Below are 27,775 nucleotides of genomic sequence, written 5' to 3' on the forward strand. Positions count from 1 at the left end.
CAATTTTATCAAATAAACATTGAATCTTTCTTAAAATTACATGCTCTTTCATATTTCATAAGAGGTTTCTCATTATCTCACTTAGGAATGTTGTAAACCTGAATCCCCACCTCAACCAGTAGCCTACTGTACAGTCCCTTCAAGTTACAATAAGCCTATGTTTTGGAGTAAATTGCCCGCCTGGAAGAGCTCCTAAAATCAAAATAACAACAACGCAGGTCTACTCCAGTAGGAGTTGGCAGAGGAGAGACTGTTGAGAGAGGGTTTTCTACGGTAACGGTGTATACTAGCTCGTTATTTATGCGGTTCGCTGATGATTTGCATTTGCTCCGTATTGTAAGCAACGAATGAGTCGAATATAGGTGGAGCAGAGGAACATGGCGTTATACTCCCATCAATGAGAACCCGTGATGTGACCACGCTTGTTCGAAGGCGAATATCGCCGAAGTCCGACGAATATGGCAGCCCAGCGAAAGAAGATCGAATGCGACATCAGTATCGACGATCCCGTCAGCTCGGCGACGTCGGACAGCGAACTAGGTGACGAGGACTTTGACTTAGAATTCAACGGACATCTGACGTTGCAGAGCCCCACGGATGAGGATTGTACTGACGGAACACTGATCGGGGTGCGCTCGGGTATAGGTAAGCCAGCTCTCCGCTGTATACATGTGCAAGCAAGTCGGGTGTGAATGATACACACCCAGCACGGTACAGTAAAGTTACTCCTGAACGAGTTCCTCCATTCTGTTTGTCATACATAAATAGGTAGCTAGCCTCCGACATCTTGTCAAAATATTATTTCTAGTATGAGTCATACACGCCTCCTGTATAGGCCTGTAATGTTGCACGTGGCCTATGATACAATGCACTGTAATCCATCATCTGTCATACATTATTGTCACCTCATCTCATTTCAGGGCAAAAATAGTAGCACACATAGCCATGATTTTGAAAAGGGCAACATGAATCATTTTACATTTATGGATGCACTTTTCCTTTTTTTTTTTTTTTTTTTGTCAACCATTGCTGGGAGGAGCAGCATCATTGCAGTGTTATGTAGATGCACAGATATACGTACTCGCCAGTGTCCCCACTTTTTAAATAAATGACAGCAAACATTTTGAATGACGGAATCACATAGAAACACTTATAGGTAGGCCTAGATAGAATTTGTATTGTGCATAAAAAAAAATACCAACAACAGCTGCCCCCACTCAGCATGCATTTCATAGAATGCAGTAGTGTGCAAGACAATCAATGTAAGGAATGTACTGTGGATTTGTCAGCTTGTTAGGTGATCTGAGTATATCCTCTCGGATCACCTTCTGTATCTGTTTTTGTTTTGTTTTGTTTTCTTATCATAAACAATGGTTGCAAACCACATTATTTTGTACATAATTGGTATGATACTGAAAAATACCAACACATTTCCCTGCTCAGAGCATTTAACAGAGTATGAAGAAACTGGGGTATTATAAAAACTGAGTATTTGATGGGCTGTAGATTTTTTTTTTTTTTTTATGTCTGATTTTGTAACCTCGACTTTTACGTGTTATTTTAATCTTTCCGTATAGCTACACCATGAATGGATGTGGAATTCCCTTTTTTAATTACCGGTACCTTTTAAAGGTCCCCAAAGTCTAACGACAGAGTGTTTTTTAAACTGTCACTGCTTACTTCTTTATACTTATCCCAGAAATGATAATTTCTTAATAACCCTTTTGTGTGTTTGTGTGTGTGTGTGTGTGTGTGTGTGATATCGGTTATAGCTCATTATTCCGAAGGTTCGTTATTCCGAAGGCTCTTTATTCCTAAGATTCGTTATTCCATAGGTTCATTGTTCCGAATTTCATTTTGGGATTAACCAATCTTCGGAATAACGAACCTTCGGAATAACGACACAAATTTTCGGATTAACGAACCCTTTTTCATTTTCGGATTAACGAACCTGTAGGTATAGGGATTTTGAGTGTTTCGGATTAACGACCCTTCGGAATAACAAACCTTCGGAATAGCGAACCTTCGGAATAACGAACGGCACCCGTGATATCAATCAACTCTATCAAAACACGGGTACTCAAAATGAGGTGACTTTCCCTTTTAGTTAAATTATGGCTTCATTTTATTTATTTATTTATTTATTTATTTATTCATTTGCTTTCTGAAACTTAGATTCCTGCCATTCATGAGAATCACAAATTGGTGGTTTCCCCACACTTCACTGGTTCCTCCTTTCAATGCCTGAAATTTGTTAGATTTTCTCTTCTCACTAAATCCCATGGTAACAGCAAAGGAAGAATCAATCAGCCAGTCTTCCATTAGTTAATAGTACCGTATTTGAAACTGAAAGCAGTGTATTATGGAATATATCTCCTCACGAAGAAGACCAGCCAATTTTGCACTCTGCTGAATGAAGCTTTTTCACCATTATTTTTTTTTTCTTGATGAAAAAAAGAACAACATTTGTTGATAATATTGGTTGATGTGTGTACACATCAAGAAGAAAGCATTGTGTCTGAACTTCGAATATTGAAAGTGCTACAAGAATATTTCTGTTTTTTGGGTGTGATACAAGACATTTTAAGGCAAACAAAACCTGCATACATGATAAGTAGTTATATATTCCATCAATATCAGGATGCTATGCCTTCATTCCAGCATGTGTTGTCGGTGTGCACATATATCACAGTCCTGATGGTCACACTGTGCTACACTAGGTACATGTGTACACTGTACATGTGATGAGTAGCCAAAGTGTTTCAGGGTGATTTGATGTACTTGATAACCAAGGGCCAAGGCTAGGGGTTGGTTGCTGTTGTTGGTATATTGTACTAAGGGTTTAACTTGCCTTGATTTCATGATCCATGCCATTTTACATTTATTATCTTTAAAATCTATCGTGACATTTCATTTGGGTTTTTCTTTTCTTTTGACAACTTTGAATTTATCTTCTCAGTTACGCCAGCTACAGCCATAATGGCAATTAAATGTAATTTGTTTCAGCAGATAGAAATAGAATGTAGCACATACAGTTTGACCTCCATTATCCGGCCTCCTTTTATCCGGAAATCTCTATTATCCGGACGTGTTCACGCAGTGAAGGACTTTTTTTTTCATCCAAAAATTGAGAAAAAACAGTGACTTTCATGGATCTATTTCACTAATTTCATGAGATGTGCATGATAGGTTTCTCAATATCTAATGAGGTAGAACATGTATGATTTTCACATAAAGATATACTTTATTTTTGTGAAGAAGAGACTACAATTTTGCGCAGGCTGGCATAGATTACACCACCATTGCGGGGTACGCCAGCTGCCTAGCTGCCAGTGCACTGGGACAGCAGCTTGGATGGCAGCTATACATTAACATTGTGTCTCCCATATCCAGCCAATTCACTTACCCGGATGAGCGCCAGTCCCGACATGGCCGGATAATCGAGGTCAAACTGTACTAATGCAATGGTGATCAAAGTGCTGGAAACAACATGCAACATGCACAGCCACTTTTAGTGCAGGTCTTATCTCTAGAAATGATACTCAAGCCAGGATCCATGCCATATCCATATTACAATTATTATTTATCATTTCATTTCATTTGTTTGTTGTTGTTGTTTTTTTGACAGTTTTGAATGAGTCTCCTTTACACCAGCTACTACTATAATGGCAATCAATTGTTGTTGTTTTTTTAAAACAAATCAAATTAAGCACATACCATATCATGTCATAGTACTCAAAGTGCTACAAACAACTCATATCCCCCCCCATATCCAAAACATGCCCGATGATTTCTTGAGTATCTATGAAGAAATTGACTCTCTCTCTCTTGAGGAAGTGTTCTTTTTGTCTAAAGTAGAGCTACCATGGATACATTTTCCTTTTGAAAATAAATTCAATGACATTGCAATATAATTGTAACAGGATTCCTACAGATCTTGACCATTTTTGCCCGAGTGGTATTGCTAAGTTTGCCCATAGATTTTGTAAGTTAAGATGTTCTGTAAGTGTGTGTTTCTGAAAACCGAAACAAACATCCAATCAAACAAAACCAAATACAAAAAAAAAAAATATTTCTCAATACAAACAGTACACACCCCCCCCCCCCAAAAAAAAAAACACCAGCAGCAGCATACAAAAGTATGTCTATGCAGAACTCACTGATATTCACAGCTCATGATGTACTGCAAAGCAAGAAATTTTTGTGTCATGAAATTTTCATGATTTGGAGCCTACAGCCTTTTTTGCGGCATGAAATTTCCACAAATTGCCACTTGCATTCAATGTATAGCATATATATAGTATAGACAATAACTTTCACATGAATTTTAATTTTGAGAATTTTAGTTGTCATGAAATGGGTGAAATTAAAATGCTGGCAAAAGTTTCTGGTTTTATAGAAGCTAGACATGAATGCCAAGGATTTTTCATTCAAAACGGAGTTGTGGTGTACAGTAGTATGAATTCTGAATGTTGTGATAACTCTTCAACATCACATTTGCGAACAAGAAATCTCTGCATCTTTGTGGTCAAGCCCAAAGGAAATGCTTAGTTTTAGCAGGGGTGGATCCAGCAATTCCGTAAAGGGGAGGTGCCTTTACAAAATTATGGGGTGGGGGGGGGGGGGGGCATGCGCGCCCCATTTTTTTTTTTTTTTTTGTTTTAACAAATAGTAAAGAGGGGGCACATACTCTGGATCCGCCCCTGATTTTAGGATGATGCTGATGATTCTGTAGTGCTACATTTGTGATTTAAAGGGCCTGTACAGTACTGGTTGAGGTGAGGATTCAGGTTTATAACATTTTTCGGTGAGACAATGAGAAACCTCTTCTGAAATATGGAAGAGCATGTAATTTCAAGAAGGATTCAATGCTTATTTGATGAAAATTGGTTTTCAAATGGCTGTGATATCCAAAAAAGCAGTAATAATAAAATGCGACTGTCCACAACTTTTATTAGGATCTCTTTGTTTCACCTTGTTTTTGGATATCTCAGTCATTTCAAAACCCATTTTCATCAAATAAACTTTCAATTTCCCGTAGAATTGTATGGTCTTTGACATCTCACAGAGTGGTTTCTCAGTATCTCGCAAAACGTTAAAAGCTAAATCCTCACCTCAAACGGTACTGCGCAGTCCCTTTAAAGGTCCTGTTTACCTTTGGGAGCAGTGATTTAAAACATTTTCAAGATATATGCATGTATGATGCATATGTGTAGGTGTGTTGTATTGATCACAGAACATCCTACCATTAAAATTTTTGCAATAAAGCCTAAAATATAAAGAGATATATACTGAAGATCAGTATTTTTCTCACTAAACAATAACTGTAGACAGTTTAGTCTGGAAATATTTTTATTGTATAACTAAATATTGTTCACATTTTGTGTATTCAACAATACTTGACATTGATTAGATACAGATTCAAATTTTTACAGTGATTGTTTCTATCTCTAACTCACATTTTAGAACTGTTTTAAAGCACTAATGCCAGAATTTCTACTTACATGTATTTGGACCTTCCAACATTCTTGAGCATTTATCTCTACCAAGGGCATGTATTACTTATGTAGATATTTCTTTTTTGTTTTTGTTTTTTAATAACTCAGAAAATGACATCCATGATATACAAATGTCAGTTTCTAATGTCATTGAACTCGGGTTCTGCCACAGGGTGGATTCAATACATAGCATGCTTTTGTAGACATTCATGAGGGACTAACCATGGCCTTGTATGTTCCTCTGGTTGGCTAGACTTTATCTATGATAGTGTGCATATGCATGCACCTACGGGAGTCATGGCAAATGCACTGTAACTAATGGTTTCCTGGGGGGAAAAAAAAAGTTCAATTAGTAACATGATGAATTAATAACTAGCTAGCTGTGTGTAAACAAATATCAGCTCTGATCCTCTCTCTGTGGTGTTTTGTGTGCTATGTCTGGTAGGCGATATGCTTTGAAACGGAATAAAGCCTCGACTGCAGCCCCCCCCCCCACCCCCCCCCACCCCACTAATTAATCAGGTCGGATGACAATCTGCGTCAAGGATCCATTACTTTCTAGGTACAGGTTATTAGTATGCCTCCACCAGTGATATTGGGCCAATCTCTGTATTTATGCACTGAAAGCCATGAGGGCATGTTTTTGGCTATAATATGTTTATAATGCATCTAGGGCCTACAATACATGACTTGAGAGTGACACTAACCTTTCCTGTCATGGTTTGTTTGGGCCACTAGAATCTTTAAATTTGAAGTTTTGGTGGCCCGAAAAAGAAATGTAGGGGCTGGAAATAATAGAAAATATAAAAAATTATCTCTAATTTTAGCTGCCCAATTGGGCCACCATTTAGAAAGAAAAATTTGCTGGCCTGACATAAATTTTCAAGTGGCCCCAGGCCACCGCTAATGTTGAGCCCTGGTATATTTATAATGGCTGCACTTTGTCTTTTATGAACAAAGATTGCCTTTTTGTTTTTGTTTTTAATCAAGGGGATCGCAATGTAAAGCCACAAATTACAGATTTAATACTGAGAAGTGTTTTTATAAATCGAGCTGTTCCTTTACCATGACTCAGTCATAGAGTGTGATATATGCTTTGGTGTGTGAAGACTATAGTGATGGACCCTCTCGTTGAAAGCCTGACATGCGTTGCCACAAATCGACATAGCTACTCTGCACATATATTACATTCAAAGGAAAGGGAGGGGGTATTTTATAGGAGCACTTCTATGAAAGGCGTGAGATGTGCAGTGGGGGAATGGAATATGTTTCCCACACAGGTCATGACACTTAACGGTAAAAACGATTCCTGTTTCTAACTTAGCCTTAAATTTCCCATAACAGCTTTGTGGGACGTGTGCTCCTAATGCGAAATGTAGACCTGCTTTTTGGTTTGAGGAAAATAAATGACTACCACTTCACTGTGCTGTGGTTATTCCATTTGTGCAAGGTACGAGGGTCTCTTAAATGTAGACTAGGTAGCCATGGCTGAACGTAGGGCATTCACATTGTCATGTCTGTGCCTCCATCCAATGTGTTCACCAGGTGTATGCTTATTGACTGGAAAATCACCTTCAGATGCCCGTGGTGAAAAAGACTTTGCCTTTTGGTTACAGTTAGACTAGACCTAGCTCTCACGGCATTGCCTATTGATGATCTCAGTCACTGTAAATAAAGACTGTGAGTAAAGACTATAGATGGCTTTTATTTAAAGTGCAAAGTATGTGTGTGTGTGTGTTTTGTTTTGGTTTTTTTTTTCTCTTTTTTTTGGGGGGGGGGGGGGAGGCAGTAGTCTCAAATAAAGCAATGAACTAAAACATGAAATTATAAATTGATAAATTAACAAGAATAGTTGTGCCAACATACAGGTTTTCCAGCAACAGCTATAATGTACAATGTGCACACTAGATTCCAGGTGTTGAAATAAGTAAACATTGTAAGTAGAAACAAGTGCGTTGAACCAAATTGTTAAATTATGCAATAGCTAATACTAGTACTGATAATTCACCATATTCATAAGCAATAATAGTACATTCAGAGGGAAAATATCCATGATGTAATATCTTAAATTGTTAAACCATGCCAACTCCAGCCTTTTTGCCTCAGTAAAATGAGCTATAGACACTATCATCAAGACATGCCACACAGTACTTGCATTACATGGAATGTGTACAATGTGTACTAGAATATGGCAGTTTGTGTGAAAATTAGATAGTTTCAAAACAGAATAAATGAATCTAGAGAGTTCTTCACAGCATGTATTTCTTTCTGCTCCTTTTGTATTCTCTATAAATACATGTAGCTACATATTTAGTACAGAAATGATCATTCAGTATCACAATTATGTAAGCAATCATATGAAACAAAGTTGAAAGTGTAAAAAATGTAGACTGACCGAGAAAAATAAAGGTTCAAGATGGCTTTGCGTGGCTGTATGAATATATCACTTTATCATCCCAAGGGGATATTCACACCTCCTTGATCATCTTACTTTGTAACATCAGCCTCCATCATCCCACCCCACCCCCTTTGAAAGCAAAAATTATTATACAGTTCTATGCAGGCTGGATTACAGTCTTGGTGATTGTACAGTGCAGTCATTTTTGCAAAATGCTGTACACATATATAGGTGCCTACCAGTACTTAAAAAAAAAAAATACTTTTTGTGCTTTGTGAGTTGCCAATTGATACTTAAAGGACAAGTTCACCTTCATAGACATGTGGGTTGAGTGAATGCAGCAATATTAGTAGAACAATTCAATGAGAGTTTGAGGAAAATCGGACAATCCGTTCAAAAGTTATGAATTTTTGAAGTTTCTGCTCAGTCACGGCTGGATGAGAAGACTACTACAGCTTGTGATGTCACATGAGTACAACGATACATAGAAAGTATAAAGAAAATTCAACATATTTTCACTTTTCTCGCGTAACAAACACTTGACTTCTCCCTTTCAGAAGGCAGGGGGAAATGATATTACCCATAACAAACGTCAGTGACAAGTCGCAGAAATGTGCTCTTTATTTTTAAAAAAAAAGTTTTGTGAAATTCTCACTTTATTTTCCTTATATCGTTCTATGCATGTGACATCATACACAATAGTAATCTTCTCATCCAGCAATGACTGCGCAGATACTTTAAAAATTACTTACTAAAAATTACTTTTAAAAGATACTTTCAAAAACTTTTGAACGGATTGTCGGATTTTCCTCACACTTTCACCGGCGTGTTCTACTTACATTGTTGCAAAAATTCATATCCCCCCCCCCCTGGAAAAACAAAGTAAGGGATTTAATGTCACTGTATACAGGTGTATACAGTACACATTTCACTCCTTATCCATTGGCTGGCAAAATTCAGGAAGGAGAAACCACTATGAAACATATAAATTACATGGTGAATGAAGTAATTGTGTATGTGTGCCTCTTCGTATCATCTCGCGATATGCTGTGACCTTCGCCTTCCATCTCTGAGCTGAATACAAAACACACGCTGTTGAAAATGAATGTAATCCCACCTGCGGTATGTACTGTCCATAGTACATCTAGATGGGATTACATTCTATGTGATTATGTCAAAAAATGCCGTCAGATTATCATGTTTGTTTGTTTGTTTGTTTGTTTGTTTGTTGTTGGGGTTTTTATTGGAGGGGAGAGGGTGAGTTTGTTTGAGACAAGAAAGTAACAGGATTCTCCGTTTCTCTGTCGTAATGGTACACCAGGTCCATAAAATGCTTTTTTTTAAATCTTTCTCAGACAGTCAGGATGATAAGTCTTGAAGGTTGCTGACTCTTTTGTGCTTATCCAACACAGTGACTACTGTTGAAAGAAAACAAAAGTGCAAAGTAAAAAAAAAAAAAAAATCAAACGAGAGATGGATACCCAGCAATATGAGTAGATGTGATTTGTGTGCCTTGTTACTGGTACCAGTACATCCTAACCACTCCTGTGTTGTACATGTAAGGAATTCATGTAAGTCACATAGCGGAATCTTTTCTCAGCAGTAACATTCCTCGTCCACATGTTTTTTATCCATGCTGGCCATGCACTGCTGTGAAAAATACCTGGTATACAGGCAGATTGGGAGTGTGGCAATTGGCATACCCACAACTAACTCTGCACTCTGTACAGTCAATATGTGCTGTTTAGATGTGCACTGCCTGTTGCTACACATCAGCCATGCACCTAGAGCTATTTGTTTTTGAGTGGTTTTTATTGTTTGTGTTTCACAATTTAAAATCAGTTTAAGATAGATGTACATGATAGAGATAGTCTCTGTGCAGTTAAAAAAGATGGGTTGTTTCACAGACAATTAACAGCAGTCAGGTTTGATTATACATGCTGTTGCATGAGCACAGTATGCATCTAGCTCAGTTTTTGCCAGAACCAACCTGTAGAAGAATATCATCAGTGTTTGGGGAGATTACTGATAACAAAGTGAATCACAAACTATATTCAAATCAAATGTACTGTGAACATGGAATATTTCAGTGTGGAAATATTAAAAAGAAACCACAAAACTATAGGCCTAGTTATCAGAAATTTTATCCACATTACATTTTCAGCTAGAAATTATTGATTAGAAATGTAAATTGATAGAATTAAAAAAAAAAAGTTTCTCCTTTTACTACACATAGTAGTGACCCTTTTCAATATAACTGAGGTGACTAGTAGATACTCTGAAGAAAATACATAGAAAACCTCAAACAGACTTTAAGGTACAATTGTAAATGATTTTGCATTTTTTCAGTGCATATAGCTGTTCACGTAGGCCTATATCTATCCAAAGTACTCTTGATCAGTATTGAAATTTGACAATTACAGTTGATATCCAGTGCCGTTTTCTGACAAAATATGATAGAAACTGCCAGAAAAAAAAAGGAAAAAAAAAAAGAGAGAAGGAAATAACCCCTATATCAAGTCATTTTCATTATTCTGGATGGGTTTAATTGCAGCATTGGGTTCAACACTGTGTATACTGTGTTAAGCATTAACCATTGATTTGTGTGTGTGTGTGTGTGTGTGTGTGTGTGTGTGTAGGCCTATTTGTTTGAGTTCAATTTATACCATTTTTTTTTTTCAGTACATCCATATTTAGAAAGTGGCTTACTCCATCAAGGGGATTGGATTATTTCTTCTTAACCCATTGAGGACGGACTGATTTTGCTAAAACACAGATTTCCCATAGGCATCTGCCTGAGTATACTCGGGATTTATCCTCAATGGGTTAAGAAGTGGGTTAACACCAACAATAGGATAAGATTATTTTGGCTCAGGAGATTGAAGGATTAGCACAACTGAACCAAGGAGAGCAGAAATCAAGGTGTTTTAGGGCTTCGGCAGGGAAACTTGAAAGCTGTGGGCAGCATTGTCATGAATATCCTCTATCTCTTAGGGCTGTAGAAGAGTCAAAATGAAAGTTCTGCCCGCAGAGCAGGGGCAAAAAAATGTGGTATTTGGAAGGGAAATTAGTCTTCTCTAAAAAAAAAAGAAAAAAAAGAAGAAGTACTCAGCCAATATATTGATGTGATTGATATTTGTTGCTCAAAGTTGTTATCATTCATTATCTAAAGAAGAGGCAAGTGAAGCGTTTGCTATGTGTGGCATCCAAGCGCACTTGTGAACATCCGTATTGACAACCAATTGCATGGTTTTAAGCAACTTTAAAGGTGAAGTTTCACATGTGACCTGAGACTCTCCATGGTAAATGAAGGATGAGTGAGGTTTGAGTGTAATGCATTTGTGATTTGGACCTGAAGTTATTTACCATTGTCAAACGTGATATCATCGGGAGCCTCTATAATGGTTACGTTATTTATAATCAAGTCTTCTGATATTGTTAGATTTCTGAACAAAAAAAGAAAGGAAACATTGTTTAATCTTGTTAAGTGATTCCAATTGCCACATTTTCAAGGCTGTTGCTGAGGTTGTGGACTTGGAAGTTATTACCATTTTCAAAATTTCGTGGACTGCCTCTGCAATCAGTACATAATCAGGTCTTCTGATATTTCCAGCTTTCCTCAGCATATCCTCAGCATTTCTTGCAGTATTTGTGGCACTTACAGTGCTTTGCAGTGTATCCAAATGTGACGCATGATCTGTGAATATGATATTTTGTTTGTAGTGAAAACAGAAAGCATTTTCAACCTTTTTCTCCCTTGCAAGGACAAAAGAATGCATGCTGATCAGACTCAAATGCAAAAACAACAGTAGCAGATGAAGGAGTTTGAATTACTCAGTTACAGTGTTTACATGAAAATATATAAAATCAATAGATTGGAATGCATTATTAGAATTTTCTATCAGGAAATGATGGACATTGCTGAACTGTCATGTATACATAGCTTTCCATGCATTTTGGAATGGTTATGTGAGTTTGCATTCTTCTGTATCTATGCATGTGTGTTGGGGGGGGGGGGGGTTGTTTCTTACTCCTGGCAGGAATCAAGACATGTATATCCCCTACAGTTACTGTAAAATGAGGAAATTTCGCGTGCATTTCAATTGCGCAAATTTCGCGAGCGGCAACATTCGCGAAATTAAAATGCATGCGAAGTTCTTGCCTACACAATATGCATAGGATGCCAGTGCCAAGTCGCGAAAATTTCATGCTGCGAGAAAGGCCGTCGGCTCCAATTCACGAAATTTTCATGCCGCGAATATTGTGTTTCACAGTATCCTGTCATATCAAAGGTTCCTGGGACCACAAAGCTTTCTTAAGGCTTGCCTGACATAGTAACAACTAATGCATGCAAACTGGAATCAAAGTATTATAATGCATTGGATGTGTACCTGCAGGTTGATGGAAGAACTTCTTTTACCAAGGAGGTAAAATATTTTCAGGATTGAGTAGTGATAATTAGGAAATTGGCCCTTTTGTGTGTGGAGTACAATGCTGGTTCTAGGTTTTGCTCTATTCTGCAGAGTATACATGTACCTTGCCTAATAATGTTCAAGGTTGCAGCTTTTAAAAGCTGTAAATTAATTCTAGTACTATTATATAAATTGCATTTCAATTAATTTTCTGAGGTTCCCTAGCCAGCAACCATTTTCCAATTCATATACAGAAATTATTGAATTTAACCAGAAAGTTTTTTAGAAATCCATGATTTAGTCCTGAGTCACACATCTGTGAAGAGATGTGTGATACACAGTAAGAAGTGCAAGCTTACTATGCTGCTGTGTATGGGATAGGTATGTTGGCCCTGACAAGACTTCATGAAAATGGAAATTTGAAAACACAGGCCCGTGATATGCGGGCCATGTGATATTTTCAATTTCAGGCATTTCTATGCAAAGATGATAAAGATATGTATGATAACTGGATAGTGATTGCATGTTATTTTGATGTGGGCATTTTCTGCCCTGGCGAATCCATCCCCAGTTTCCTCAAACGATAACAGTCATTATCCAGTGTTTTGTCACAAAGGCCACTTAAGCAGTACAGTCAGGGTTCACAAAATATTTATAGCCACATGGAAATCTAATGGGGAAATCCTCTTTTTGATACCAACACCTTTGTTATGCCCTGGAAACTGAAAAAAAAAAAGAACTTGTAAAACCTGAATGACAAACAACAAGGAAATTTAGGAACTAATGTACTCTTTTATACATACCGTCAGTCACACACTGTGATTTGAGACCACGGATATGGAGACTTTGACCACATAAAAAAAAGTGTGAATTGTCACAATTGAAATGAGGAAGGATATTTGCTGATTTGGGGAAGAAATGTGGTGAATTTGAAGGAAATTTGATTCTGAGGTGGAAAGTTAGTGAATCATTTAACTTAAAACTTCCTTTATGGATTTCAAATAATCTGACAGAGGAGTGGCTGAAACACAAGAAATCTTTCAGATATATATTTCTCTTCCAAAGGTTTATTCTTTAATATTACTCATGTTTCCTGTCAGCCATTGTTCCAAAGTCTGGCATGACTAAACTAAAGCGTCTTGCACGTAATATCTGGAAACATCACCCACTGTAGTCATAAAGTATCATATCATTGACTTTTGAGATTTCCTTTGTGTCAAGCCTCGTCAGACTTTAAAATTCTGGAAACACGCTCACCAAATGTGGGAAGTGGAAGCAATAGTTTTGGGACTTCCCTTCTCAAACAGTGGAGCTTCTCTTGCTGAAATCAATTTGAAGATGCCCTGACTATTCGAAAACTAGGTGAACATAATTATACCCTGAATTTGTGTGTATATTTACATGTGTATGCACATACTACCTTTAAAAGCCTGTATTTCCAATTTAATGCATTTCCAAATGTAATGTCAGTCCTCATGATTTTTTTTTATATTTTAGATTGGCAAGTTTACATGTACATGTAGAACTCTGTGAATGGAAGGAGAGTTCTATCTGTTTGGATAATACTCAGTATCAAATCTATATAACTTCTTTTTTTTTTATTCAAATGTGGTAACTTCTTCATTGTCTAAATGGCCAATGTTTCTTACTTCCTCATGACATATAATATTGCTCTGATTTCCATGTTATCTTGTTGCTAGGAATGAGCCTATGAATATTTAATCTGCTCTCAGAAATAAACTAAGCAAATGAGCCAAGGAGCTAAAGCATGGGCCACTGTCACTCACTCTAGCAGTACCAATAATAATTGGGGGGGGGGGGGATCGAACATACAAAAAAAAAAAAAAAAAAAAACATGTTAAAGATATCATGCAAGGTCTATTTGTCCAATGATAGGGAGGAAAATCAACCCACTCGGTGAAAGAGTTGTGTGATCATGTGACTGCCTGGATGTTATCGTGCTTTCCGCTACTTCCTTCCTGTATTTGGATAGACTGCTCAATACTCGGTATTTGGGCACATAACAGCTACTGCCACTTGCAAATTTGTAGACTGTGAGTCTATAAATTCTAGCATTGTTCTGTGAATTTTTACCAAAAGTTGTTGTCAGGCCGGGGAGAGCTGCATCTTGTTGAATGTGCAATAGCTCGCTATAAAAATCACTGCAGGATTAGAAAGTTCACACATTGTGCAAGTTCTCGCTGCCAGATTATTCATTCAGTTTGCATTACATATAGATTTTCAGTGAACTTTGATATTTGCCGACTATACATCCAGGATCATCAGAGAAGGAACTATTGGTGTTTATGACAAGAGCTCTGTACAAAAATGTCATGCAATGTAGGTAAGTCTCATATTACATGTTGAATCCATGCCCATTGACTTGAAAACATAAATGATTTCATGTTTATTATGCAGTGCAATGATTGTGGTAAACTCATTTTATGAGCATTTAGTTATGCAGGGGGGGGGGGAGCAGGATGTTTGTTTTTTCTATGAACTACTGTTAGTGTATTCAATTACTTGACACAAAAAAAAGTCACAGTGTTGGAATACACTTTGTCTCACTAGACCACAATGTAGTTTAATGTCCTGATATGAAAAAAAAATGATAAGCAGTCCATTTGGAAATTAATGGCATGCCTATATTATGTCACACAGTGTTTTTCTAGAGGAAGGAACTTAAGTATCAAAGTTAATCCTCACCACGGTCAAGTTGCCTTTGGTATTTTGGTATTAAAGACCCAGTAATGTTGGGATTCATGGGTTACGTGATTTTTGCTGCCAACTAGTGGGGTACATTTGAAAACCACAAATAGCACTGGTCAGCAAATATGAGTGTGTGCTCATTGGTAATGGTTGACTCCAGTGGAGACTCTTCAGCTGTGTGTGTACTTACACAGAGATCAGTTATAAAGCTAGATTATGTGACCCTGCATCACAAAACAAACAAAAAGTCGCCAGACATGGATTTTTAGGTAAGGGCAGATTCTGAAAGAGCAGACTCTAAGCTTTAAAATGATGTAAAGCTCGATGGAAATGGACTCTCCTAACCTATCTAAATATTGGAAAGAAAGCACACACTCTGGAAACTATGAACCGAGAAAAGAGGCTCTGAAGTACAGGGTATATCTGTCTATTCAAGCGCTTAATCTTTACCAAACTGTGTTAGCTGTGTGATGAATGGGACAAAAAACAGGATGCAAACCACTGGGGCAACAACTATGAAGGGATTATCAGATTAACTTTAAAATAAGCATGCTCTATACATTCTGTCCATGATTAATGCCAACTTTCAAAGCAGTAGCCTTATCCTTTCAAAAGTTATCAGACTTGAAAGTGAAGAGTGTGCAAAGGGTTATCAAGAAATGAAAAGGGGCTTCTAAGACATGCGTGATCTCACTATTCTACAAAAAAAACAAGAGTTGTAGAAAAACTGCTGAAAATGCACTTTCCAATTCATTTTATGATCCCAAACTTAAAAATACTGTTGAAAAGGGGTAGTTCTTTCAAAAAATATGAAAAACTCAATATTGACTTAGTTGACCCGTTTCACCTTTTTTGAGTCCTCACATAAAATCAAGGGGTGCGACTTTTTGTTCGTTTTGTGATGCACGGTCACATATTTCATTATGGGGATTCTGGAATACTGACCCGGGCCAGCCTTCCCACTCTGTGGTATCCCCATGCTACAGGGTCTTTAAAGGACAAGTCCACCTTCATATATATACGGATTGAGAGAATGCAGCAATATTAGTGGAACACATCAATGAAAGTTTGGGGGAAAATCGGACAATCCGTTCAAAAGTTACGAATTTTTTAAATATCTGCGCAGTCACTGCTGGATGAAAAGACTACTACAGTGTATGATGTCACATGCGTAGAACGATATAAGGAAAATATAAAGAGAATTTCACAAAATTTTATTTTTTGAAAAAAGTGCACACTTCCTCAACTTGTCACTGATGAATGATAAGGTAATAGTATTCCCCCTGCCTTCTGAAAGAGGCAAGTCAGGGTTTTTTAGCTCACCTGAGCCAAAGGCTCAAGTGAGCTATTGCGATCGCCCTTCGTCCGGCGTCCGTCGTGCGTCGTGCGTCGTGCGTAAACTTTTTACATTTTCATCTTCTTCTTGAAAACCCCAAGACCGATTTTCATCAAACTTGGCAGGTAGCATCCGTAGGGGGTTAGGAACTCAATTTGTTAAAATGGGCACCATGCCCCACCCACGGGGCCCCCAAGGGGGCCCAAACCCCCCAAAATTAAGGAATCTGTAAAAATCTTCTTCTCTAGAACCAGAAGTGATAGAGCTAAGTTAATACCATGAGTTAGTACATTGATGACTGTAGGTTCATGTTTGTTCATGGCAGAATCAGGGGTGCCCCCCTTGGGACCCAGGGGAGGGGTCCTAATGGGGCCTAAATTATACATTTTCATCTTCTTCTTGAGAACCCCATGACCAATTTTCACCAAACTTGGCAGGTAGCATCTCTAGTGGGTTAGGATCTCAATTTGTAAAATGGGCACCATGCCCCACCCAGGGGCCCCAGGGGGCCCAAACCCCCCAAAATGAAGGAATCTTTAAAAATCTTCTCTAGAATCAGAAGTTATAGAGCTAAGATAATACTATGAGTGAGTACATTAATGACTGTAGTTTCAAGTTTGTTCATGGCAAATCCAGGGGTGCCCCTCTTGGGGGCAGGGGGGGGGGGGGGTTGGGAAGGTCCAAATTGGGGCCTGAATTGTACATTTTCATCTTCTTCCTGAAAACCTCATGATGGATTTTCGTCAAACTTGGCAGGTAGCATCCCTAGGGGGTCAGGATCTCAATTTATCAAAATGGGCACCATGCCCCACCCAGAGGGCCCCAGGGGGCCCCAATCCCCCCAAATTAAGGAATCTTAAAAAATTTAGGCCCTTATTTTACATTTTCATCTCCTACTTGAGAATGCCTGGTTAAATTTTAGTAGAGCTGTAAATAATTTAGATTAGTGACTGCGTGAAAGGTGAACTTGCGATACTCAGGTGAGCGCTAGACCCGCGGGTCTCTTGTTTTTATTATGCGAGAAAAGTGAAAATATGTTGAATTTCTTTATATTTTCTGTATCGTTCTACACATGTGACATCACAAGCTGTAGTAGTCTTCTCATCCAGCAGTGACTGAGCAGAAACTTCAAAAATGTACAACTTTTGAACGGATTGTGTGATTTTCCTCAAACTCTCTCTGATGTGTTCTGCTAATATTGCTGCATTCACTCAGTCCACATGTCCATGAAGGTGGACTTGTCATTTAATGATGTGAAATCAAGTGAACAGAAGGGCAGGGAGGGGATTTGTCAAAATTGGACCTAATATGGAATTTTCAAATGTCTCATATTTTCGCAAATTGTGGCAATAGGCCTGGTTGCCACCATGTGCAGTAATGTGCAGACTACGCAGAGGGTGATGGCTTCATTACCTGTCATGTACAAGCTCCCAAAGTTTTCCCAAATTTAAATGGATTTAGTGAATGCAGTGATATTGGAAGAACATAATCTGTAAAGTTTGAGGAAAATGTAGCAAGAGAAAAAGCTGAGGGAAATCAGACAATCCATTCAAAAGTTATGATTTTTTAAAGTTTTGATGGTGTCATCGTTGCATGAGAACACTATACAATTTCAGTTCATGACATCACTGCAGAACAGGAATATAAAGAAAATATAAAGAGAATTCAATATGTTTTCATTTTTTGTTGTTGTTCTGCAGTGACTTAGCATTCTCATCCAGCAATGGTGGCAGCAAGACTTTAAAAATCATAACTTTTGAACAGATTGTCCAAATTTCCGCAAACTTCACTCATGTGTTCTGCTCATATTGCTGCATTCATTCAATCCACATGTACATTTGGAGGAACTCCCCCTTAAAGGACAAGTTCACCTTCATTAACATAAGGATTGAGAGAATGTGGCAATATTTGTAGAACACATCATTGAAAGTTTGAGGAAAATTGAACGATCCGTTCAAAAGTTATGAATTTTTGAAGGTTTTGTGCAGTCACCGCTGGATGAGAAGACTACTACAGTGTATGATGTCACATGCATACAACAATATAAGGAAAATATAAAGAGAATTTCACAAAATTTCATCTTCTGAAAAAAGTACACTTTCCCTTGACTCGTTACTGACATATGTTATGGGTAATATTATTCCCATTGCCGTTAGAAAGAGGCAAGTCAAATGCTCTTTTATTATGCGAAAAAAGTGAAAATATGTTGAATTTTCTTTACATTTTCTTTATACTGTTGTACTCATATGACATCAAGAGCCTTAGTAGTCTCCTCATCCAGCGGTTCCAACACAAAAATTTTAAACATTCATAACTTTTGCATCGATTGTCCAATTTTCCTCAAACTTTCACTAATGTGTTCTGCTAATATTGCTGCATTCTCTCAATCCTTTAATATGTTTATGAAGGTGAACTTGTCCTTTAACAACAACAACAAAATGATTTTATGAGTGCATGTAGTCTTGTAATAACCTAACATTGACTTTTGTGAGGAAATGGAGTTTCATGTTGTGATTTTCATTCTACTGATGTTTACAAACCAGTGGGAGAGTTATGAATTGATAACATGGTCACCTCTTCTGTGGTTGCGACAGATCACTATAGTCTTTGAAATACGTACATGTAAGACTTTCAGAATTCCATTTACCCATATATAGCTTTCTTATTTCATATCCAGCTCTGATGAAACTTCTATCATTTTCTTCATCTATTAAAGGGAAATTTGCTGTATTTGTCACTTGGACTTGCACGTTATCCTTGCAGGCATGGATATACCTCCTGGGACTTTAGTAGGAGTGATTAACCCTTTGTGTGCTTCGAGTGCAGATAGGCACATAAAAATGTTCTACATACTATCCAAAGTCCCTGCACAGAAAAGGTTTAAGTTATGTCATAAACATATTGCTACATTCAGTTGTAACTTTTTGCCAAAGTTTACAAATTTAAGGGGAAGTTGCCCATGGAACACAACACTACACAATAGGCACGGTCAGACTGGCAAAAGATCGAGAAGTTTATTATAAAGATCGCGAAGTTTGGGCCATTCGTACGCGCGCAAGAAAGAGTGCACCGTCCGATGGCCAGTGATTGTGACGTAACAATGCACATCTGTACATGACAATGGTCTCGCGCTTCGGAGACACCGCCCGCAAACAGATCGAGAAGTTTCGCGGGAAGTTTGCGGTCACACTGGCAAAACTACGAGATCTTAAAGATCGCGATCTTAAACTTCTCGATCTTTTGCCAGTCTGACCTCACCTAATATTACCAGTAATGTGCTCTCAAATAGGAAGGATCTTTCGCTTGTAATCGATGCTTCTAAAACACATAGAATTCAGAGTTTTCAAATCGCTGAAATGAGTGTCCCTGCCAACCAAACTGCAAAGACGGCAACAATACAAAACTACTTTGCAAATTCTGGGGCCTTTCTATCAAACATGCAGCTTCCAGTATAGTGTGCAGTTTATGACAGCTCTGTGTACGTACATGCATGCTTCATACGCATATCCAAAGAATGTGTGATACAGCAGATGGATGATCACCAAGCTAAATTTCATTTCTCCAGTCCAGCAGATGTGTTTGCAGTTAAACTACTAATATTACAAGTGGGCATCCAAAAATCGAGCAAAACTATCAGACAATATCTCCAGGCCAAATATGGACCAAATATAATTTTTTTTTAATATTTGTTTGACATAATGTGATTGAAGTTCCTTGTCACACTCACACAAATGATTGGATAAGGATGGAATTTGTTTCTAAACATGTTTTGTAATGAGTTCTTAGCTAATCTGAAAGGGCTCTAGACATTGAAATGATAATGATTTTTTTCTCTTCTGGTGCTGCTCTAAAGCAAAATACGAGGTCTCCAACCCCTTTCTTGAGAGATTCAAATCAAGTATTTTACTATATATCATCAAAACTTGTCTGCTAAGATTTTGAGTGTTTATTTCTGTCACCTGTGTTGTCATTTCTTTTTCCAGCTATATCCATTTGCGAGTTTGTCATGATTTTGACCGTGAGCATGCTGATGCTTAGATACTGTAAAACAAGGAATGTTCGTGTTCACTTTCATTTCACAAATGTCATGCGAGGGCCAAGATTTGCAAAATTAAGATGCATGCAAAAGTTCTTTCCTTGACTATACTATGCATTGAATGCCAATTGATGACAATGACAATTTGCAAAAATTTCATGCTCCGAAAAAGGCCGTCGCCTCAAATTCGGGAAAATTTTATGCCGTGAAAACATCTTGCTTTACAGTGTACCAGAAAGAAAGTCAGGCTAGGAGAAAGTGGTGGCTTCTACAAATCCTAGAGCAGTGTTGTGGTTGTAGTATGTGGTTAGACCACTTGAGCCCAACTTTTTAGGCTTGTGGGAGTGACTGTCTCTCATTGAGGCAATAAATGTCTTCTCTGATGAAAACTTTTAATCCTTGATGGCACTCTGTACATACCAAGAGTATTATTACGAGGTAGAAAGTAGGTCTCCTACACTGTCTCCATGTCATGAAGTAATTAAAGGAAACCAAAACTATTCTCTTTTTGGATTGCAGCCGAACTGTCAGGGGACAGGTTTTAAAGGTTAGCATGAATTGATGAAAATTTGAACCAAGTCAGCAAAGAACGGGGAGGCTAAAGTTTCTCATGTGGTTTTATTGTTGAGATCTGTCTCTGGCAAGTGACAAATAATTGGAAACGATGCATGGCTTAAATTCTGCATACATTATGTGCACAAATATATTAGTTTTCTTCTTATTCACTTTTCATGGTCCTGAAGAATTACAATGTAATTTCTGCATGTTGATTCCTGGGAACCAGATTATCTCTTTCACAGGAACACATTTATGCACAAAATGTGCAAAGAGTTGAACACAACTTTGTCACAAATTTGACTCCATCCCCTTGTGATCAGTGTTTAAAAATGCCAGAGCTGCAAAGTCATTCCCAGTTTTGTTAAAACCTCCTGTAATATTCTTTGACAGTTCTTATACTTTACATTGAAACTCCTGTTGACACAAGGACAAGGTTTCATGTGAACAAACCAGTGTGCAGTACAAAATTGTACTTCACGATGTTTACATCTCCACAATGTATGTTTAGGCAAAATACAATTACGCTGTGTATGATAGTTAAAGGAGACCTCCGGATGATCTTCAGATTTTTACATTTGAACAACTATAAATTAGTTATACTGAGGACAGAGTTTCAGAATTTGTGATAATTGGGATGAAGAATAAGAATATTTTCAAAATTTAGAACAAATTGCAATGAACAAGGATGATGACATGGCAGAGTCACCATAAGAATGCATGAGTTGGGGCTCAAGGAAGCAGTACAAAAGAAGGCATGCATAGATTATACACAGGTGAACTCGCAAGCAAGCGGTATTGTAATGGAATTACACTGCTACATTTCTGAAATATGTGAACCTCCTATGTCATCATCCTTGTTCAGTGTAATTTGTTTAAGGTTTTTCAAAGTATTGTTTCTCCGCTCAAGAATCACAATAAATTCCACAAATCTATACATGGAGCTGTCGATTTATGTACTACATGATGTGAAATTATGAAAATCGTCTGGAATGTCCCTTTAAGGGTATGGAAACATCAGGTATGGAGAATCCTATTTTCTGCCAGTGAACCCACTTCACGTCTATACGCATTGGCCTGCTTCCTCAATAATCCTCTCAATTTCTTGCAAGGTTTCACATAAACTCATCAGTCTGCATTTGTCAAGAGGAAATGAATACATTGATGGCACAATCATCTTTACTCTTTATATTCTTAGTTGTCTGCATTTAAAACATTTTATGGTTGTGTGTCAAAGGTGGATGTCATACTGCTTTGTCAGGTGGAACACAAATGATGATGATGATCAGATTCTCTGTGTTTTTTTGTGCATTGTCACTTTAGGTTTTAACCACTTTGGTGCTGCTCTATGATTGTGTGCACCTGATTTTGCTTTATTTAAAAAAGGATACAATGACTTTCCCTATTTCCCCCCTGTTGTCAGTTCTGTTTTTAATCAATGATGAATCACTGATACACCATATGAGGTTAAGTTCATCCTGGGTTTGATATTCCACACTCTACTTTATATTCACTTCCATCATTGTGGCGAGTGACTTGGATAATCAATATGCAAACTGCCAATTCTTCAGTTCCCTTGCTTTCCTGTATGGTGCAATTTGATTGTGCAGATTCATTGTTAGGAAAAACAAAAAACAAAAAGTATAGCTTTTTGTGTATTTAATTAAACTATGCAATGGTTTCCATTATCAATGCAAATCAAAAGTGTAAAATCTGAACATGTTCACATGTGGAAAAAGTATGTACAGGAAAACCAGTAGGACCTAAATACAGGCAAATAACAGAATCCTGGCACTTCAGTGAAAATGAGATAAAATTCAGATGAAAATCAAGGAAGTTATGAAATTGTTAAGAATTTTTTGCTAATTTCAACAAAATGGTTCTTGAACAGTCAGTATGCAAATGAGTCTGTTAGTTTGGTCATTGCCTCACAATTTGACATTTTATAGTTTGCACATAAAACCTAGTGTATCGGACATATATATTCAGCATGACAAACGTTCAAAATTTGTGTCAGTTTTTTGTTCATGATCAATGAATATTGTGAGGTGATGACATCATCAGCTCACTTATATGCACATTTATATTATATCAGCTGTTTGAGAACTCTTATGCCAAAAATGAGTGAGCCTTGGAAATTGTTTGATCTGTTTTACTTTTAAACCAAGTTTGGTAAAGTGTTCATTGCCGTGCCTGTAAATTGTGTCATTTTTTTTTTCTTATCAAGTTATTTCTGGTCCAGAATTGTCCCGTAAGGAGATCATCACTGAAAGGGACCCATCTCGCATTTCTCATCATGAATGCTTTTACGCGGAGCATCCACAGCCTCCTTCTCCATGATGCTTTCATTCCCATGTCGTCCCATGCAGGTTTTACGGGGAGCGTCCACAGCAGACAAGAGCACCTGAAGCCCAACAAATTCCTCCCGGGCAGGACAGCCTTTGAGGTCGTCTCTGCCAAGACCATGAAAGATGGGTACAAGAAGTTTGTGGTAGGTTGCATGTATTTCTATTTCGTTCATGGAAAAAAAAAAATCCAAAAGACCACTTTTCATGCCCAGGTGACCAAACTTGTGACTTAAGATGATACAGTGGCAGATCCAGAGGGGGGTGCACCGGGTGCGCGCCCCCTCTTTATCTTTTGTAAAAACAAAAGAAATAAAAAGAAAAAAATGGGGGCGCGTGCACCCCTCCTTTAATTTTGTAACGGCGCCTCCCCTTTACGGAATTCCTGGATCCGCTCCTGTAATATGTTGTATCTCTTACTCTGCGTTTGAATATTAGACATATATTCTAAGTAGATGAAATAAAGGAAGAAGACCATGAAGAATAGTTATGATAGCAATCACAGCGAGGAAAGTCATATGTACTGTGATGGTGATGACAATGGTGATGATGACAATAGAATCAAAGATAATGAAAATAATACAGTAGTCTTATGAAACACAAGTGGTAATAGTTGTTTTATCTTGTCCTACAACATGCTGAAAAGCAAAATAAGACGACAGATATAGATGAAGTTTGGTTTTTATAAATGCATTCGGTATGTCAGTCATAGAGAAGCGCCATGTTCTTGTATCTTATTTCTCTGGCTTTTGTGTTTGTGTAATGAATTGATAGTTAATTTTTTTTTGAAGAAACAAAACAAAACTGCAGTTTTTACCATTTTTGTTGTAGGCAGAAGGACATACTTTATGTGGTGACCTCATAACTTTAATAACATCTGTATGTCAATGTCATTCATCGAATCATACTGCTTCATGCAGGAGAATTTACATCAGTGGTAGATCCAGAGGGGGCCGCAACCGGCGCACACCCCCCCCCCTTTATTTTTTGTTAAAACAAAAGAAATAAAAAGAAAAAAATGAAGTGAATCCTGGAAGTGGCACCAGAAATATTACTTGCGCCACCCCCCCCCCCCCCCCTGGATCCTGGTACATACACTCTTGTTGCATGCTGATTGAAAAGGTACATGTGAGTAATGTTTACCAGATACTTTTGTCAGGAATCTGACATGATACCATACTGAGGTAAATCATCATTTTACTTCCCAATCAGGCAGTACACACTGATGACATCAAAATGTTATATGCACTGGACAGTTACATATGCCAGTCAGTGACTTGATTTAAACATAACCAGATGATGGGGACCATTTGTAATGTTCTGCTATGTGCACAACACTCTTGGGAATGTTCTCCCAGTGAAGAACATTTTTAGTTGTAAAATGGCAAATGAGGGAAGGAAGCGCGTAATGAAATTAGGTCATGCAAGTTAGGTGTGCACTGCCTGTATGAGGTGCAATACTGGCTTAGAACTCAGCGTATGGTTCTGCAAAGATAGCTACTAGCTGTGGGTGTGTTGATGATGCTGCAAAAAGGGTTACTATGGAAAATTCAAACTGAAGGTGTAATTTGAAGTAATTTGACTATACAGGCAACTCCCGTTTAAAGTCCTCGGGATCAGCAGTTTTCTTTTGTTATAGTGGGATATTGTTATAGCCTAACCTAAAATAGACAATGATCTTGGAACCTGAATATTTCCATCTTTGTGTAGAGTTTTGTTATAACTATGTTTGTTATAGTGCACTGTACTATGTGACAGATGTTAATGTAACAGATAATGACTCATATTTGTCCAGAACAACAAATAGACTGTTTTGTTGTCAGGGTTTGAAGCACTAGTTTGATGAGGCTGTTAAAGGACAAGTCCACCTTCACATACATTTCAGGAGTGAATGCAGCAGTATTAGAAGATCACATCAGTGAAATTTTGAGGAAATTCGAACAATCTGTTCAAAAGTTATGAATTTTTAAAGTATCTGTGCAGTCACTGCCGGATGAGAAGACTACTACAGTGTATGATGTCACATGTGTAGAACAATAGTTTATAAGAGAATTTCTTTTATTAAGTGAGAAAAGAGAAAATACATTGAATTCTCTTTATATTTTTTGTATATTGTTCTACACATGTGACATCACAAGCTTTAGTAGTCTTCTCATCCGGCAGTGACTGAGCAGAAACTTCAAAAATGCATAGCCTTTGAGTGGATTACATGATTTTCCTCAAACTCTCACTGATGTGTTCTACTAATATTGCTGCACTCACTCAATCTCACGTCTATGAAGGTAAACTTGTCCTGTAACTCTTACGAGCTGCTCTGTCTCTGGACCCATTCTCCATAGCATTTGAAACCCTCTGAAGGGATCCTCGTGCTGCTCCCTCACAGGCCAGATCATCCACATAATGTCACTGTAGAGTACCTATGGTGGCTGGCTATGGTGGCTGGCAATGGTGGAAGTTATTACACCATGTGACTTTTCACAGAAATTTTACTTTTTTAACACACACACACATTCCTGAAATTCCAGGTACATGGTCTGTGCATCACATGTACTTGACAACATGCAAGTAATGATTCTCAGAATCAAAGCTAGTTCATGACTCAAGAATGATTTGCAAAATTAGAGAAAATTAAACGCTCATGGAAATAAGTTTTTACTGTGTGCACAACATGTTTTCAGAAGCAAGAAATTGAATTGTAAACCATGCAAGTGATCTTCTTATTTCATTACCTTGTTTATTGTACATTCTCGTATTGTTTGCGTGGTTGTTTTCATCCAAATGGAAATCTATTGAAATTGTTATTCTTTTTAAAGTTTGACTTGATCATGTTGGTCTGTTTCAGAGATTTTTTGCCATTACAGCATGCCCATAGAGGAAAGCATGCCTACCTGTTCTCAGTCATAGCGTGACATGGTAGTCTGATGATAAGTTGTTTTTCTTTTCCGCTCAGTTGTACAGCATTGCCGTGCAGCGTACTATTGGGAGTGACACATCTCAGGCGATCATCGAGCGGCGCTACTCGGAGTTCCACGAGCTGAATAAGGACCTCCGTCGCCGCTTCCCCCACATAATGGACAGCGTCATCTTCCCCAAGAAGGCAGTGACGGGGAACTACAAGCACCAGTTCATTGCGGAGCGCAGCCGCGCCTTTGAGCACTTCCTGACGCAGATCTTCCAGCACGAGGACATCCGCACGAGCGCCGAGTTCCAGGAGTTCTTCTACAACCAGGACCTGCGGCGGGCCTACAACTACATGCTGAAGCGCAACTTTGAGGAGGCGCTGCCGTTCCTGCAGAATGCCCTGCACCTCCAGGAGAAGATGATAGGTGAGCGGCACCAGGACACGATAAGGACGCTCTGTGCCATCATCGTGGTCTACCTCTCGAGGCTGGAGAGCCAGCCGCATGTGCTGGGCTACGCGGAGAAAGCCCTGTCGGACATTGGCGACGACCAGACAAACCCCTTCTTGATTCCGCTCCTCCAGACACTGATTGGCGTGAGGTGGCGTCTCCACAAGGATAAACGAGACTTAGAGGCGAGACTAGCGCAGTATGTCAAACCGGGCCTGCCAACGTGCGACATGCCAACTCTAGAAGAACTCATCATGCAGAGCCTGTCCCATTTATAGGCAGGTTTTCCTGCCATCAAGTTCCTGTTTTAGTATATTTATGTGCTATTACTGTGTTGGAAAGAAGAAAGAGGAGAATTCTCTTGCCAAATGTGACATGCTGTTGTAAACTTACCATATAGATGTTGAAAAAAAAATTTATGTGACGCAACTTGTCTAAGTTTAAAATTTTATCACTCGCCAAACTAATGTGAAACCCCCAAGTTACCTTACAGTTTAGATTTACAGTATGAACACTGGGAGTACCACAATGTTTGTTGTATTCCTCGGGTTAACTATACCTCAAGTATTATTTTGATTCGTTCCTTTGATTTTGGGGGAGTTTCACAGTCTCTGCATGTGCAATACCCACAATAATTCAACCAAACACTGCTTCAAGAAGAAGAGGTTGTTAGCCTAGTCTGTACTGACTCAGAAGCAACCAAACTTTACATTTGCTGCACCTATAGTATAACACGTGTTTAGGGCATGTGTGTCACATATATACTGTGAAATATCATGCATGTGGCACATTTGTGTATTATAAGGCACATTCCTAACATATGAATATGTAGAGAGAAAAAAAAGCAGAACCCAAGGAAACAAACAAGGCCCTATTTGCCAGCTGGAAAATGAAAGGTGAAAGTTAAAGGTTGGCATTTACACTGTTTATACTTTTTCCTCTCTCCCTCCATTCACCACCATCATCTGTAAAGTGTGGTATGATGACCTTTGCTAAACAAATATTATCTAAATTTCCTTGTATCAACTTTCACACTAGAGCCGGAGGAGTATATGTTGGTAGCATCCTTAACTACCATTGTGTGGCAGCTTGTATGTTCCACAGGTTCAGTCCCAAAATGTTTTTTCCCCCGGAAT

General features: G+C 38.2%; 1 protein-coding gene across 1 annotated transcript; it reads left to right on the forward strand.

The window, feature by feature from the left end:
- Positions 1 to 359: 359 nt before the first annotated feature.
- Positions 360 to 27,516, forward strand: LOC140233121 (sorting nexin-21-like). Its single transcript, XM_072313237.1, has 3 exons — positions 360 to 645; positions 23,314 to 23,435; positions 26,240 to 27,516. Exons 1-3 carry the CDS (start codon positions 459 to 461, stop codon positions 26,915 to 26,917), a joined length of 987 nt encoding a protein of 328 aa, XP_072169338.1. The 5' UTR covers positions 360 to 458; the 3' UTR covers positions 26,918 to 27,516.
- The last annotated feature ends 259 nt before the right edge of the window (positions 27,517 to 27,775 follow it).

Source organism: Diadema setosum, chromosome 9 (assembly GCF_964275005.1).
Source record: "Diadema setosum chromosome 9, eeDiaSeto1, whole genome shotgun sequence".
Lineage (NCBI taxonomy): Eukaryota > Metazoa > Echinodermata > Echinoidea > Diadematoida > Diadematidae > Diadema > Diadema setosum.

Excerpts from the sequence above, each read along its gene's own strand:
- LOC140233121 (XM_072313237.1), top strand. The coding sequence starts at position 459 with ATGGCAGCCCAGCGAAAGAAGATCGAATGCGACATCAGTATCGACGAT. Across the intron at positions 646-23,313 it reads CGGGGTGCGCTCGGGTATAG|GTTTTACGGGGAGCGTCCAC; the intron begins GTAAGCCAGCTC and ends CGTCCCATGCAG. Across the intron at positions 23,436-26,239 it reads ATGGGTACAAGAAGTTTGTG|TTGTACAGCATTGCCGTGCA; the intron begins GTAGGTTGCATG and ends TTTTCCGCTCAG.